The sequence below is a fragment of the Semicossyphus pulcher genome, unplaced genomic scaffold (genome assembly GCF_022749685.1).
Source record: "Semicossyphus pulcher isolate SPU_LCO1_2020_fin unplaced genomic scaffold, fSemPul1.0.p SCAF_13, whole genome shotgun sequence".
Lineage (NCBI taxonomy): Eukaryota > Metazoa > Chordata > Actinopteri > Labriformes > Labridae > Semicossyphus > Semicossyphus pulcher.
Window position 1 is genome coordinate 9,137,916 of NW_027211637.1, and position 14,459 is coordinate 9,152,374.

The 14,459-nt window shown below is 39.5% G+C and overlaps 1 protein-coding gene across 1 annotated transcript; it reads right to left on the reverse strand.

The window, feature by feature from the left end:
- Positions 1–5,011: 5,011 nt before the first annotated feature.
- Positions 5,012–13,220, reverse strand: dalrd3 (DALR anticodon binding domain containing 3). The gene is made up of 13 exons (XM_069660026.1): positions 12,779–13,220; positions 11,308–11,615; positions 10,887–11,200; positions 10,116–10,174; positions 9,904–10,005; positions 9,724–9,788; positions 9,299–9,357; positions 8,873–8,955; positions 8,214–8,340; positions 7,658–7,716; positions 7,408–7,524; positions 6,720–6,788; positions 5,012–6,448 (listed from the first exon to the last, which is right to left on the reverse strand). The coding sequence occupies exons 1-13, from the start codon at positions 13,010–13,012 to the stop codon at positions 6,329–6,331; spliced, it is 1,716 nt and encodes a 571-aa protein (XP_069516127.1). The 5' UTR covers positions 13,013–13,220; the 3' UTR covers positions 5,012–6,328.
- Positions 13,221–14,459: the final 1,239 nt, after the last annotated feature.

Consider the following 14,459-nt stretch of genomic DNA (forward strand, 5'->3'; position numbering starts at 1 on the left):
CCAAACATTGCCACCATGTGGTGACTGTGACACATTGCAGTCAGATTACATCATTGCTCTCCATGCCTTCATGTAAGTTTGTTTGTCATCAGCTCTTTGCATTTGAGATCACACACTCACACACAGAGAGAGAGTGCAAATGCTGTTACTATATATTTGAGTAAAACATGCATACAAAGGAATTAATGTGCTCAAATACATGGTTTTGTAAAAATAAAAAGATAAAAACTAACAGCAAAGAGAACATTTGCAGTGCAGCCATGCTTGATAATTAAATATTCAAACTGAAGGGACTTCTGTGTTAACATAACTCGTGTAAATGTGCAGAAACACTGAGTGGAAACAGCTGTGTTTCTGATCTTACTAAGCACACAACAGACCCGGGAGCAGATGATTCCCCAAATGAGGAAATCTAACAGTGACCTCTTTATTACTGACTCATGCATTTGTGCACACACACATGCACAGACGCTTAGACGCAGCCCTGAACATACTCCCTTTGAGAATTAAACCCACCTGTTCTCCAAGTGCATCGGCCAAGAACTGTAAGTGTGTGTGTGTGTGTGTGTGTGTGTGTCTGTGTTACGACATAGAGGAAGGAAGAAATAGGTAAAAACAATCAAATGCAGATGGTCATCCATGAGGCAGTATGTTACCACATGGGGACTTTCGAATACTACATACATTTTATGTGTACTTCCTGTTGGATATAAAATTGAGGATGAGAAATCTATTTGCTTTGGACAGTGTTTTTTATTTAGTCGTGGAATGTCTTGCAAATTTATAATGAACTTTAATCATCCAATACTAGATCAAGGGGGTTTGAGCAATCAGACTTCAATGTTTCTTGTCGTTAGCTTTTTTGGGATCAGTGCCCCAAGATACATATACATATGTTTTGTTGATGATGTTTAAGTCTCTTTCTAAACTTGTTCAATACTCCTTTAGAGCAGTGCTGTTTTGAATTTAATTGAGACAAGTTTTAAGAAAGATCTGAGATATGTATGAGACATATGTACGAGACATATCTCAGATCTTTCAGAGCAAGTTCGAGGTCCGTCTTCAGTCTTTGTAAATTTAAATAAAAGCTGCAACTAATTTAAGTTTGAATGCTTGCCGTTACAATGACAGGGAGCAGGCACATTTTCCCCTCTTCTTCTGTCTTTGTTGTTTTCAACCTTGCTACTGCCATAGCTCTAGGATTGCCAATCTGTATCTGTCAGTCAGTTTTTTTGTCTGTTAATAGGTCCAACACCTTGGTAAAGAATGAAATGTTTCTAAAACTGCCTTGAAATTTGGCAGATGGGAAATACTCCAGACATCATGTCTTCCTCGGGATGAATTTTTAACACTTGTGATTAATGAGATTGGGTCAAAATTTAAATGTTTTCAATAATTTGTACTAATAGTGGATCTCAGCAAACGTTAGCATTCTACACACGTAAGGCTGTCAAAGCTCCTGCCAGGAGTTTTTAGCTGGTTATGAAACAGCCTGAAATTATTACTGATGCCTTCATATAACCTACAAAAGCAAACAAGACCATCAGAGAGAATATTAAAGGACAAATTCGACCCCTGGAAAAAGCCACTGTCAGTCAAAGCTGGTGTTCTCTGCAATCAATAGAAGCAATAATATTTTAAATTGGCCTTAGCTGTGGAGAAAGTTGTACAAACAGCTTGTGGTTTCACCCATTCTACTTTCCTACAGTACTCAGTACCCAGTGTGCATTGCGCCTCTCTCTCTGAAAGGAACGGCCCAGAGAGGGCGTGGCTACATAGGGAAGTTATAGGTCTGCGCGAGAAGTCTGCCTGTTTCTTATGTTCGTTCTCTTGACCAGAACAGTTGGTAAACAACGGCCGTCCTTGATTGAGGAAGTGTAGTTTAGCAAGTTCCCTGGCCTCCGCCAGATGTGTTTTATGTAATCTGACGGAGGTTTTCCAGAAAAGCAGATAACGTCCTCCAAAGGCAAAGAGCTAAATTGTATTTTTGTTGTACCATAGTGGCATTAGCTCCCCATAATAGCATGATAGGACTGATAGGACTTGAATATCGGCTAATTTGCCCTTTAACTATTTCTGTGTCTTTTTATGTATTTTTATTGCCTGGTACTGCTGCTTTCATGCAGTGTGAAATTAGTCAATTTACAGCCCACTACCAAAACAGACTTAGTTTACATTTTGACAAAGAGTTGCAAGTTAGAAGTGTAAAAGAAAGCAGACACTACTTGCGGATGTTCAGGACAAGATCAGCAAAGAAATAAAGCGTACTCCTTTGCCCCCACGGGATGCCAAAATCCACACAAAATTAGTTTTTTTCCTTTAAAATAAACGTTACAAAACTTGAACCAAGGCCTATTGCTGAACCGGAAGAGATTTGTTGAGTTAAATGTTGTTGCTTTTAAGCCTTAAGAAGTCAAGTGTCAGGCCCTTATTTTTGTGACTTAAGTCTTACTCGAGTTCAAGTCCCTAGTCTACAGCTCAGTGCATGACTTTTAAGAGATAGCTGAAGACCTTCTTACTAAATTTGTGTTCATCAACAACAGGTTGATGAACACTTTGTCTTTGGATCTTGGTGAAACAGTTGGTCAGCTGCTCTGTTTGTGCTCTGTTGGCAGGAAAGTGCATCATTAATGCGTGGGCTTTGGCCATCTCTCACTCTCATCGCCGTCTTGGAGGAAATGCTGGAAGAAGAAGCTGACAGCCTGAACAGGTGGAAGGTATCTTCTTCTATAAATCAAGCAAACAGTTTTACACAGGTTGAATAATACACAGATTTAGATATTAACAGAATACTGTTCCTTTTAGGACAGAGGCTTAAACTGACTAAATTGTATATGTAAAGGTTTTTATTTTGTAGTTGCATAATGTTAAAGCAATGGTCAGTTTGAGGAGTGCTCAGTCTGTTTACATTTAAGTAAGTTGAAGACAGCGATGAGTGGTTTAACACCTCATAGTAGGTTTAACAAAAGGAGGTGTAAGAGCCATATTCATGTTTTTGGGTAAAGCTGTTTTGTTTTTGTGCCACTGGGTGTCACTGCACTATTGCTTATGGTAAAAGGTATAAAGGTATGCTAATAGAAAATGTATGGGTGTGTTTGACCCCGGAAGGGCAAACGGTTTTTGACCGCTGTGGCGGCATGCTGCATGGCAAACCGCAGCTGTATCGTTTGTATTGTTTGATCTATCGTGAATGGAAACTGGATGCTGTATCAACGCTGCGTGGTGATTGGAATAAATGCATTGTATTATGCAAACTTAAGACGCCTGCAGAGATCTTATTGAAAACATCAAAGGCAAACGGTATCATATGAACTGTACAGCGCGTCAGCCAGGTCACTCCTGGGAGCCAAACACATTGGCAGCTTTAGTACTAGACTGAGCTTCTATAGGAGGTTTATGTACTTTTGCTAAAAAGGACTTGAAGAGTAAATTCTTCAAGTAACTACAATCAAGTCTGACTTCTTCAGCTCGTATCTGCTTTTATTTAAGGCAAATAAAGCATTCAGTTCAATAAGGTAGAGGTTGTAGTAAACTGAAAATGACGCTTTCCTCCGGCAAAATTCTTGCTGTTAATACACTGAAGCAACAAAATTTACCATTACTATCCCCCGAAAGCAAAAAAGTCAGACCACTGACCCACACAAACATGGCATTTGGCCAACAGCTTTCTATTGTGCTAATTATTCAGTGAAAATACCAGTACAGCATAATTATCCTCACTGATATTTTAAGTTGCTTATAATGATCTTTTAATGGATGATTAAAATAATTCCTTCATTGTTTAGTCGAGCTAATTGGGAAGCGGCTCTGCAGCAGGATTACTGTAAGCTTTAACTAATAACGCTCAGTTACCATCTTCTAACCGTGAAATCGAGATGCTCCACTAATTGCCTGCATGGTCTCTATCTTGGCTAAATGCTAATTGCTGCTAGTGACCTTAACCATAGTGAAATTCTCTACTAATAGCCTTAATATTAAGGCAATCAACTGATTTGTTTGTACTGCTCAGTCAATTAAAATAGAACCAATTATTTCAGGCACCACCGTATCATAAAGCTATTATGTATACCAACCTTTGCCTCTGACTCTTTGTATCAGTCCAACACAATGAAAATAAGCTGAACTGTCTCAGATAAACAAAATCCACAGGCTAGGTAAACAGACAAGTGGGTCAAAGATCAATTGATTACTCACAACAGCATATAAAGTACTGTATATAGAAGTACATATTGTTGGATCTCTTTCCTAAGGGCAGTGTGTGGCAACAAAGCATGAGATTTATCTATAGATATTATCTACATTATGTACATCTTTATTTGAAGCTGAAGCCACACACACACACATACACACACACACACACACACACACACACAGCAAAACTGTCTGTCATGGTTATTTTAATTCTGCAGACAGGAAACGCACATAAACTGTAGGCAGACAGATGTGTGTAGGAGAGAGTTTGACAGTATTCTTCACACGAGTGAATACACCGAAGTGTCTGAGATGTATGTGGAGAATTTTCAAGTTTCTTTTTCATAATTATTATTTCTTAAGTGTCAAAGACAAGTGAAAGAAAATGTTTGACATCCTACACAAAGCTGTATTGGATGAATACTTAATTATTTCTTTAAACTTTATTTATAATTAACCAAAATCACAATTTCCAGAAATCCCCATGAAGATAATGGATGAGAAAGTAATTGATTTTCCAAAACCAGTAGCACTAAAATTGGGGCAGACAAGCTTTGGCTCTGTATGTTAGTCTATTATACAAGCAAAAGTAAAGGGATACAATTGCTCTTAGCAGGAGATGGGAGAAGGATTGCAAAGAGCAGAAAGAAAAGAATGATAGAGGGGAGAAGAAGGTCAGAGATGTTGAGGCCTGAGGGGTGAAAACATGGCAGCACGAGGAACACACCAAGGGAACATACCGTTTTAGTTAAATAGAGCACATCTGTTTACAGAAGCAGTGAGACAGTTAAGAGTATAAGGAAGGAAAAAGAAAGGTCCCTCATGATGAATCTCTCCAGCTTTAATACTGTTGTAATAACTGTGGGTAACAAGACTGTAAATAAAGGAGCATTATGTAAACACGTATTCCCTTTTCTGTAGTAAGAAAAAAGGTCAAGATCAAACATTTCATGCATTGAGAGGTGAGTTCTTTACATATTCCACACTTGTGTACATTTGATCCAATATGAGAAAACAACAAAGAAAATAAAGTAGAAAATAAAAACAAGCTATGGCACGTTTTGACACATTTCACATTTCAGTGATACTGAAGGATCAGATTCTCTCCGCTAACACAATTTATAAATAACATATTTGGCATTAAACTCTTAATATATATTATATTCATGCCATTTCATGCATTTTCTAACGTTATGACGCCCTAAAAACTGCTGAAGTGTGCGTTTTGTCAATAACTTATGAACATTTGTTACATCTGGAACATGTTTGATATGAAACATTAATGATTTGTCAAGCAGGATATCTGTGACTAATCAGAGGACTCTGAATACAATATGAAAACAGCAATTAAGACTCGTATGCAGAATATATATTCTGTACACATCTTTTTTTTTTACAGACAATAAATATTTGTGTGGTATTGACAAATACAAGGTGGGTAACGTACAGGAAGTGGGACTTCCAAGAGTTGAACAAGGCTTATTAAAATAAGGCAGTGACTACGACACATCTATGTGTTTCAAGGAGGAGATACTGTTGGTGACATAAAGTAGAGGGGTGCTGTGATAATAATAACATGATTTAGAAAGTCTAATTTAAGTTTAGACGGGATGTTTTGGCACCACTATCAAAGTGAAAGTCTCACGTGTCTGGTTAAGTTTAGTAGTATTTATTTTAGTATCTACTGTATCTTCACATGATTGGAGTACAATTTTAAATGACCAATTATGGCTCCAACTTAGACACTGTGTTGGACACTAGCTTAAGACACTTTGTGGACCACAAGCTGTTAAAATGCTGCTTCCTGGTATGCCAATAGATAATAACCCAGGCTTCATTTAACTAGTTCCAGTCAAGAAATGAAAATGTTATGATTTATGGTTAATTGGGTCCAGCTATATTTATCAGTGACAATGTGCTAAAGAAGCTACATAGTGGAAAGATTCTCAAAATTGTCAGCAACAGCCCCAGACTGCACTTAAACTTAGAAGGGAAAGTGACTTGCTGAATTCATTTTCAATGCTAAATAACATGTATACAAGATGACGCTACAATTACAAAACAAAGGTGAGTGTGTGCGTGTTTGTTGTGGATTGGTGGAGAGTTTGGACTAACAGTGATCCCAGGGTGAGTGAGGCTATAGTTGCCTGATTGGGGGAAGGTTAAGGGTGTCCAGAGCGCTGTGGTAGAGCTCTCTCAAAGCTCTCAGCAGATACAGACGACAAAACATCTGGTTGAAGAGATGAGGCAAAGGTTCCTGGAAAAAAGAGGAAGTATGTGAAGGAGTTAAAGTAAGTGAAAAAAACAATGGCACCAGTAATGACATTGTCTAGGGTCACCAGATGGGGCAATTGGGTCTTAAAACACAGATCTCAATATGGTGTTCAAAAGGAAGGGAAAACACTTACACAGACAAAAGAACACAAAGTTAAATGTTGTTGGAATTAAAATCCCTTAAATATTTACTGTACAAACAGAATCCCTAATTTAAAGTATATATAGAGTAAATTCAGTAAATTCATCCTCACCCCCAGCACATGGACTCTGTTGTAGTATGAGCTGAAGTCTTTGCTGAGTGTCACAAGGAATTTACAGATCTGAAGAAGACAAACATGTAAAGGTCCGATAAACATCTTCACAGCAGACTTAGTTCAATACACACCTTTTGAAATAGACTTAAGTATGTTAATCTAAATACACCTACCGTAAAATTCAGTATATGACGCACTTTTAATACTTTTTTTTTTCATCTAAAAAGTGGGCTGCGTCCTATATTCCGGTGCAACCAATAAACCAGTATGAAATGCATAGAGAGGTATGTTATTGTGTTACAGTATATTACCCAGATGATGGCGCTATCCAGTTGTTAAGTGGTGATGTCACATCTCTGCATTAAACTGTATCCAGGTCCAACCCGCTACAATGTCTCCTATCTACAATGTGCAGCAGTGCGGTTTTCCTCACTGTTTCAAATTAACTTGATTGTTGCTATCGCTTCGTTACGGACATGCACCACCATGAGCACCACTGCAGCCGCCACCCTTACAACTTAAACGTTACCGTAGGCTGCCAGCCACTGCTAGCTACAGCACCGCTAGCTAGCAGGACTGAAAACACGTTTTAGCTGTAGAAAATCTTTTTCCCTCTGGGATATCTTATATTCTTGTGCGACTTATATTCCGAATTTTACGGTAAATCTAATCTAAATTCACTTACCTGTTCAGTCTTAATATTGACTCTAGCTCCTCCCCCTTCACCGTCTAACGCTTGTCCTGATTGGTCTAGCAGCTCGGAGAATGGGATGAGATAATTGAACAGCAGGAGCCACTCACCCTGTCAGTCATTGCACAAAGACAGCACAGAGGATTAATACTGAGTGTTGCTGTAATAAGGTAAAATGAAAACAAAGAGAATCTAAAGAAATACAAAGAAGTGACAGAACAGATTAGAGAGAATAAAGCGGTACCTCTTCTTTTAGAGCAGAGAAGTCCAGCTGGGAGCCTTCAGGGATTTCTGGGTAAAGACCTGCAAATAAAGGATCAGCAATACAACATTAACAATACACGGATTTCCAGATGTTTAAAATTGTGGACTTATTGAATATAGTACCCAGACAGCACTCGTACACAAAAAGCAGCCCCATTCAACTAATTAAAACAGGTCCCTGTTTATTGAGTATGGACAATCTCACCATTCCATATTTCATAAGATGTTGTTAGCCCTCTCTTACCAATTGGGACAAAATTAAACATACTCTCCCTATTATACTTGTAGTGCCGCAACTGTGATATATACCTGTAATATGCTGCAGCAATACGGTTAGGTTATTAGGATATATCATGATACACCGGCTGAACTTCTCAGAACTCCTGCATTTACAGAGTCTAATTCTTTTCAAATGAGATATGGATTTTGTTCACTGAAGTTTGTCTTTTATTCTGAGGTTACAGCCAGGCCACAGCTATCGGAGTTATTGGTTGTTTGTCTCAGAAATTAAACATAAATCAAAGCTAAACTCTCACCCTTCTCCACTCCTCTCTCGTAGCTGTCGAACAGAGTGTGCAGTCTGGCACAGTTGTACATCACAAACACTCCTCCTCTGGGCCCTTTAGTGGACACGCCCCCTTCTCTCTGGACGTCCAGTGTCACCTAAACAGACAGCTGTCAATCCTTCTGACTCAAATAGTAACATCAAAAAGCACAAGACTCCATTACAAGTCATTCTTAACTCAGCATAAAAAGGACAAGGGCTGGGTTTAAAAAATAGATTTTACCGATTCGAATCAATTCTTATTTGAATGACCCAATATCGATTTATAAATCCCGAGATCGATCTTTAAAAATATGTAAAAACATGTCTGATCACATATTTCTGAGCGCTCCTGAAAGCAGCACAACTCAGGGCATCCCCTCGAAACACGGCAGTGAGGGAGACATCGCGCTCGCGGACGGACTCTTTTTATCATGTGTGGCCATGAATATGTAAGTTAGTTTTTATGTTAATGTTACTCTCAGTTAGTGTCTGCTTTGGCCGCAAGTTTATTTTCTTCTGCTTCTTCTACTTCTGCTAATTCACACAATCAAACAAATAAAGTATGATTGTTTGAGATAAATAGATTCAATGCACGTGATGCTGCGTGACACATGCAGGTGCAAACACACTGCTGTAATGATGACTCACAGGACTGGTGTGGACCGTTGACAGCAGCTCAAATCTGACAGTTGCAGAGGTCATGACCCTGATGATGTCATCCCACGTTTGACCTACAAAAAGGACAGGGAGGAGGTAGCAGATTTTCAATCAAGTTGTTCTTATTATATCTAGTCAATGGTATCAGCCAGTTTCATAAGAAAGAAGCATATTGTTAACAATGAGCACATACATACATTGGTTTTTTTTATATTTTTTGGACTATTTGGTTTTAATTGATAGGACAGCTGAAGATAAATACAGGAAATGTTGGGAGGAGAGCGTGGGGGACGACATGCATCAAATGATCAGCAGACTGGGAGTTGAACCTGCGATCACGAGGACTGTAGGCTCTGTATATGGGGCACCTGCTCTACCAACTGAGCTAAACCAGCGCCCCACATTGTTTTACCTTACCTTCTACTTGATCTCCGTACTTCATCTCTGAGGCCTCCTTCATCTGACCTCTTCTCAGCCTGGAGGAGAGGTGAAAGACAGAAACAATAGAAGCCTCATTCACACAGACAGCTGGGCTAAAAATACACTGCGATAACATAGAGATGAAGCAGAGCACCATCTACGCCTACTGGTGTTATTTTAATTTAGCTTAATTAGAACTGCAATTTTACACTGCAGAAAAGAACCTAGAGAGAGTGTCTACCGCGATAATTAACATCTGTCTGCTGGACAGCTGCAATAGGCAAGTGGAGGCGGCGGAGACAAGGGGAGGCAATCAGAGACAGAGAAAGGATGGAAAAACTACAGACCAAGAAAGGTGAAATAGTGAAAAAAGACAAGAAGAGGAGAGACACAACTGCAGACAAAGAGGCGATGCGCCTTACTGCAGGTACTGTACAGCAGTGAGCTGAGACCCTGGAGTCTTCACAGGCCCACACACCAGATGTCTCTGCAGGGTTAGAGGACAGCACAGCAGATAAAAATAGGAATGCAATACAACACATTATTATGTGTGTGTGTGTGTGTGTGTGTGTGTGTGTGTGTGTGTGTGGGAGGGGGTTTACCTGTGTATGCGTCGCTCCACTAGCTCTCCACAGCACTGCGATCTGCTGCTGACGGAACTCATCCTGACAGGAAGTCACATGTAACACTGTTGCTATGGGTACCTATGAAAGAGGCACAGAGGGTATCTAGATCAATGCTATGTCTGTTATTTTTAATGAGAAAAAAGGAATTTGCCAGCATGGTTGTTGTAAAGAGTGCGTGTGCGACTCACTGTGCAGTCAGCTGTGGCCAGGTCCAATTGCGCCAGGTGGGAAACACTGTCTCTGTGTACTGAAACAGATTAATCAACAATGTCTTACCAGTAAATAAACAGGACCAGCTGTTAGCAAAATAGTCTATCAAATGCAGCACTGCCTCTTAATTAAAGGGTTCGTAACGGCAAAGCACAAACAAAGATAAAGAAGAAGATGAGTACTAGCTAGTTAACTTAGTAAACTATGCTGGGTTCAAACTTGTAAGAATAGAATCAACTTTTAAAAAAAAAAAGTCATATGAATTAGAAAACAAGCTTGACACATATTTGTTGGACATCAAATGACCCTTTTTTAAAAGTTTTAATTTGTCATTATGTCTCGTGTACTTTAAGACTGTTGTTTAGTTATCTATTGTACAAAGTGAACACAGTGAACACTGTATGTTACACTATTACCCAAGACAAATTTCCCTTTGGGGACACAAATAGAATTGGTTTTCTTATCTTAACAAACCCTTTAAGTTTGGAACTGCAGGCATGAGAAAGTTAGCTTAGCTAAGCATCAAGCAGAAAGACTAAAGTCATTTTAACTTATATGAGACATAAACAAAAAAATAAATTAATGATTGAGGGAAATTGTCGTGCTCATGTTTTTTTTTACTTTTACAAAATGCAAAATGACGAAGAAGAAAGCCATGGAGCACACACTTTGTGATACAACCACTCACTGCAGCAAATGGTCAAACACTGCATTTCCAAAATCAACATATGAACAAGACAAGCCCTTACCTGTGCAGGTACCAAGGCTGGGGTCATACCCTAAAAGCCCCTCCTCTTGGAACGCTCGTTTCAGGTTGACTCTGAGCGCTCCTTCGTTCTCCTCCTCCTCCACCTTCCTCCCTCCTCCTCCTCCGCTGGTTCTCCTGCCTCTCTCGGTTTCTCTCTGTCTGTATGTGGAGTTCTCCAGTGCCTTCTGAATCTTCTCCTCCCGCTCCTCATTGGTCCAATTGGCTTTGGCTGCTGGCCAATCGATGCCCAGAGATCTTAGAAACGTGATGATGTCACTTTCTTCAGGAAGTGTGGGGCAATAGGAAACTGCAAATCTGAGAAACACAGCAGCATTTTTAAACAAGTATTTATATATATATATATATATATATACATATTTTGTACACACACATACAGTATACATATTAACCCAGAGACTCACCCCTGTCGTCTAAACAGTGCCCCCATGTGGTCAGCCAACAGAACAGTCCTCAGCTGACCCAGTGTCAGTGTATCAGGAGTAAGTGTGTTTGGTTTAGGGTGCAGTGCAGGGCAGTTGAGCACCACACAGCCTTGTCTCTGACTTGAGGGTTTCAGGTACTCTGTGGCTCCACCTGCCAGGACAGACCTAAAGGCTGCAGCCCGGTCCACCCTCACTCGCAACCCCTCACCCATTACCTCCCCACCAGCCACGGGGAGAACTCCACTGCCACGGAGGGACAGGACCCTTGACATCACTGCGGGAGGGACCTGGACGGTAAAAAACACAAAGGGAGACTCTGAAATGCAGGCACGGCCAAAAGTATAAGTGAGTGTGTGTGGAGGGAAAGACAAAAGGGGAAAACACTGTATTGAGTTATTTACATATAACAAGTACTATCGTTTGATGCTGGCTTGCAATTGATATCAGTTGATTTTGCTAGATATTTCCTTCAAAAAGTTGCATCAGTATTGTGGAACTGGCGTTTTTGAGATTTTCTGTTAGTATGTCTTTAAATACTTTCAGATTATAAGTACAGTAAAGACGCTTGTTTTGGAGTTGTTAACGGCTTTGTCGGACACCTAACCCCCTGCCAGCAGTTTCAGGCATTAAAATAACTATATAGAAATAATCAATCTTGTCACTGATGGTCTGGTTTGCTTTTGTAGGTCATATAGAGTAATCAGAATTAATTTCAGTCTGTTTCATAACTAGCGGAAAAACTCCTCACAGGAGCTTTAACGTGATATTTTTTATTACAGGCAATGCTATATGGGACAGGCTGTCATGTGTTATGCGCCACAGTTAGCTTTGCGTTGTCTGACCCATATTGCACTGCCACTCATGGGTTAATAATTACTGCTGCAGGCTGACAGTGTCTAGTCGATAATGATTGGGCAAAGTCAGCAGCCCCAGCCACTGAGCAATTTGGAAGGTTTAGCCGTTTTACTTTAATTCATATCATGATTTGGGATTTGACAGATCCTTTATTGTTGCAGGTTTCAAACTTATTATTTAGACAGTTGGAATCAGCTGAGCATTATAAAGCAGATAGTTCCGGTCTTTAGTTCCTATTGGACCAGTCACGTTCGAAACACCTTCCGTTCATTTAAATATCACTGCGCTAAACATTATCGCTCGCACCTGAGCAATCACTTTTAGCAACGGTTCAGGAACTATACTGCTTAGCGGGAGAAGAAAACGTTTACTTTCTTGACATAGGAAGTTATAGTGTTTACCAGTTATGCTTAACGTCAACGACATTGCTACCGTTTAATTAGCACGTTCAGCGATGGTTCTTGCTTTAAAGGGTATTTTTCAGTTAAGACCTCTTTCCGGATAATCTTATGTTAAGTTAAATACATAAAGCAGGACATGAGCATTAAAGCCATTTAAAATGCCGTTACACCCCACAGGTATCAGACGAACCGACCTGTCCATCCGCATACAGCGTGTTCAGCATCGTGGTCGGCGACAAGAAGTCCCTGTTCCGCAGATTTTTAGCGCTGCTCTCCTTGAACCAAAGCTTCTCCGGGTCAGGAAAGATCCTGTCACCGTTCTCCTGACTGGAATCGGGTACATTTTCACGCTTCCCCCGCAGTGCGGAGCTGAGCGCCCGGACAGTAGGGGTGATCCGGAGGGGCGAAGACTCCTCGGTATTCTCCATCACCACTAAAGCACAAACAGGTGAGCTAGCTACCAGGCTACTGACACATCCACACCTTGCTCATATCTTGTGTAAAGACGCCGTAACACTGATTGGTGCCGATCAGGCTATGCAAAATTAAAACGCCGCAGAACTACATGCTAGTTTGCATCCGCACGGTTTATCACTGGTCGATGTCAGATTTTGGCTGTAGGGGAGGACAGCACGGACTGTTTATTTCATGGCGGAACCACAGAATCACAACCCTTGTTTCTTCCGAGGTGAAATTTCGTGTTGGACCAGCGCCATAATAGCGCCAGCTAACGTGTGGCAGAAAAACTGCAATTCTATAATGGCCCAAAGTATGTGGACATACACTGTATATACTTGTCGATAATATCCATTTATATAAATCAAAAAACTTATTGTGAAAATGTTGCAATCCTCTTGTCGAGCTGTGTTCTTAATATCTAGAGGGCTAACAACAAGCCTAGAAAAAGTAGGCTTTTTAGGTTTAATTTTTAAAATCGATACTGATGGCATTGTTGACATTCTCTTCCAAACCTCCGTCTGCCTAGTTCTCAGTCAATGATGTTATAGATAATTTCAGCTTTAAAATTAGTTAGTCTGTGAAAAGAAAAAAACAACAGAAAAGAAGCAAAGAAAAATTCCAATCAGTTAAAAACAAAAGAAGAAGAAAAATCCAAAGTTATTTTTTGCATCTACTAAAATAGACTTATAATTTAGATTTAATTATAATTCATAATTTAGAACCGAGTCATTCAGTGAATTTGCAATGGACCAAACACTTGTCTAATAAAGTAACATTAAACTCATTGTTGGTTGCAGACCTAGAGGCATATTATTACTAATATTAAAGTTCCACTCATAAATATGTTTTGTTTATTACATACTTTGAGCTTGGTCGTCTAAGTACAATTATTACTTTGTGACATCACTATTATATGAAAGGCAATCCTGTCTGAATATGCAGCTGACACAAGTGTGATGTGGAACCTTGGAACCTCCAGTAAAAAATACAAAATTATGTGAATTGACTTTTCAGTAAAAAAGTTGACATCTTGTGTCCAGCAGTTAAACAATTCCTCAACCATAATATTACTAAAAATGACAATTTATTGTGATAATTTAATAATGTGTTGAGTTATTTAATACTACTGACTGCTATTGTACCCCATAATCATACAGCGTTAACTTTTTAAATGTATAATTTTACATTTTTAATGCTGAAAAACATTGGCAAAAATGAGCAACTAGAATTTACATGATTTCAGATATAACCAAAAATGGATTTTTTTTTTCTGCTACTGTAAGCTACCGTATATTAGAGCACCATGTTTCAATAAAAGTTATTAAAACAATTTTTAAAAAATCTTAGAGCACGTCGTCTTCCGGCGCGGAAATGTGACGTTATCGGCGCAAAGACACAAGGGAAGTGTTTTTAATA

Bases quoted from the DNA above. Each gene is read 5' to 3' on its own strand.
- dalrd3 (XM_069660026.1), bottom strand. From the start codon at position 13,012: ATGGAGAATACCGAGGAGTCTTCGCCCCTCCGGATCACCCCTACTGTC. The intron at 9,358-9,723 runs GTAAGGCGCATC...CCTCTCCTCCAG, and splicing joins ACTGCTGTACAGTACCTGCA to GCTGAGAAGAGGTCAGATGA. The intron at 8,956-9,298 runs GTAAGGTAAAAC...TCCTTTTTGTAG, and splicing joins GTACGGAGATCAAGTAGAAG to GTCAAACGTGGGATGACATC.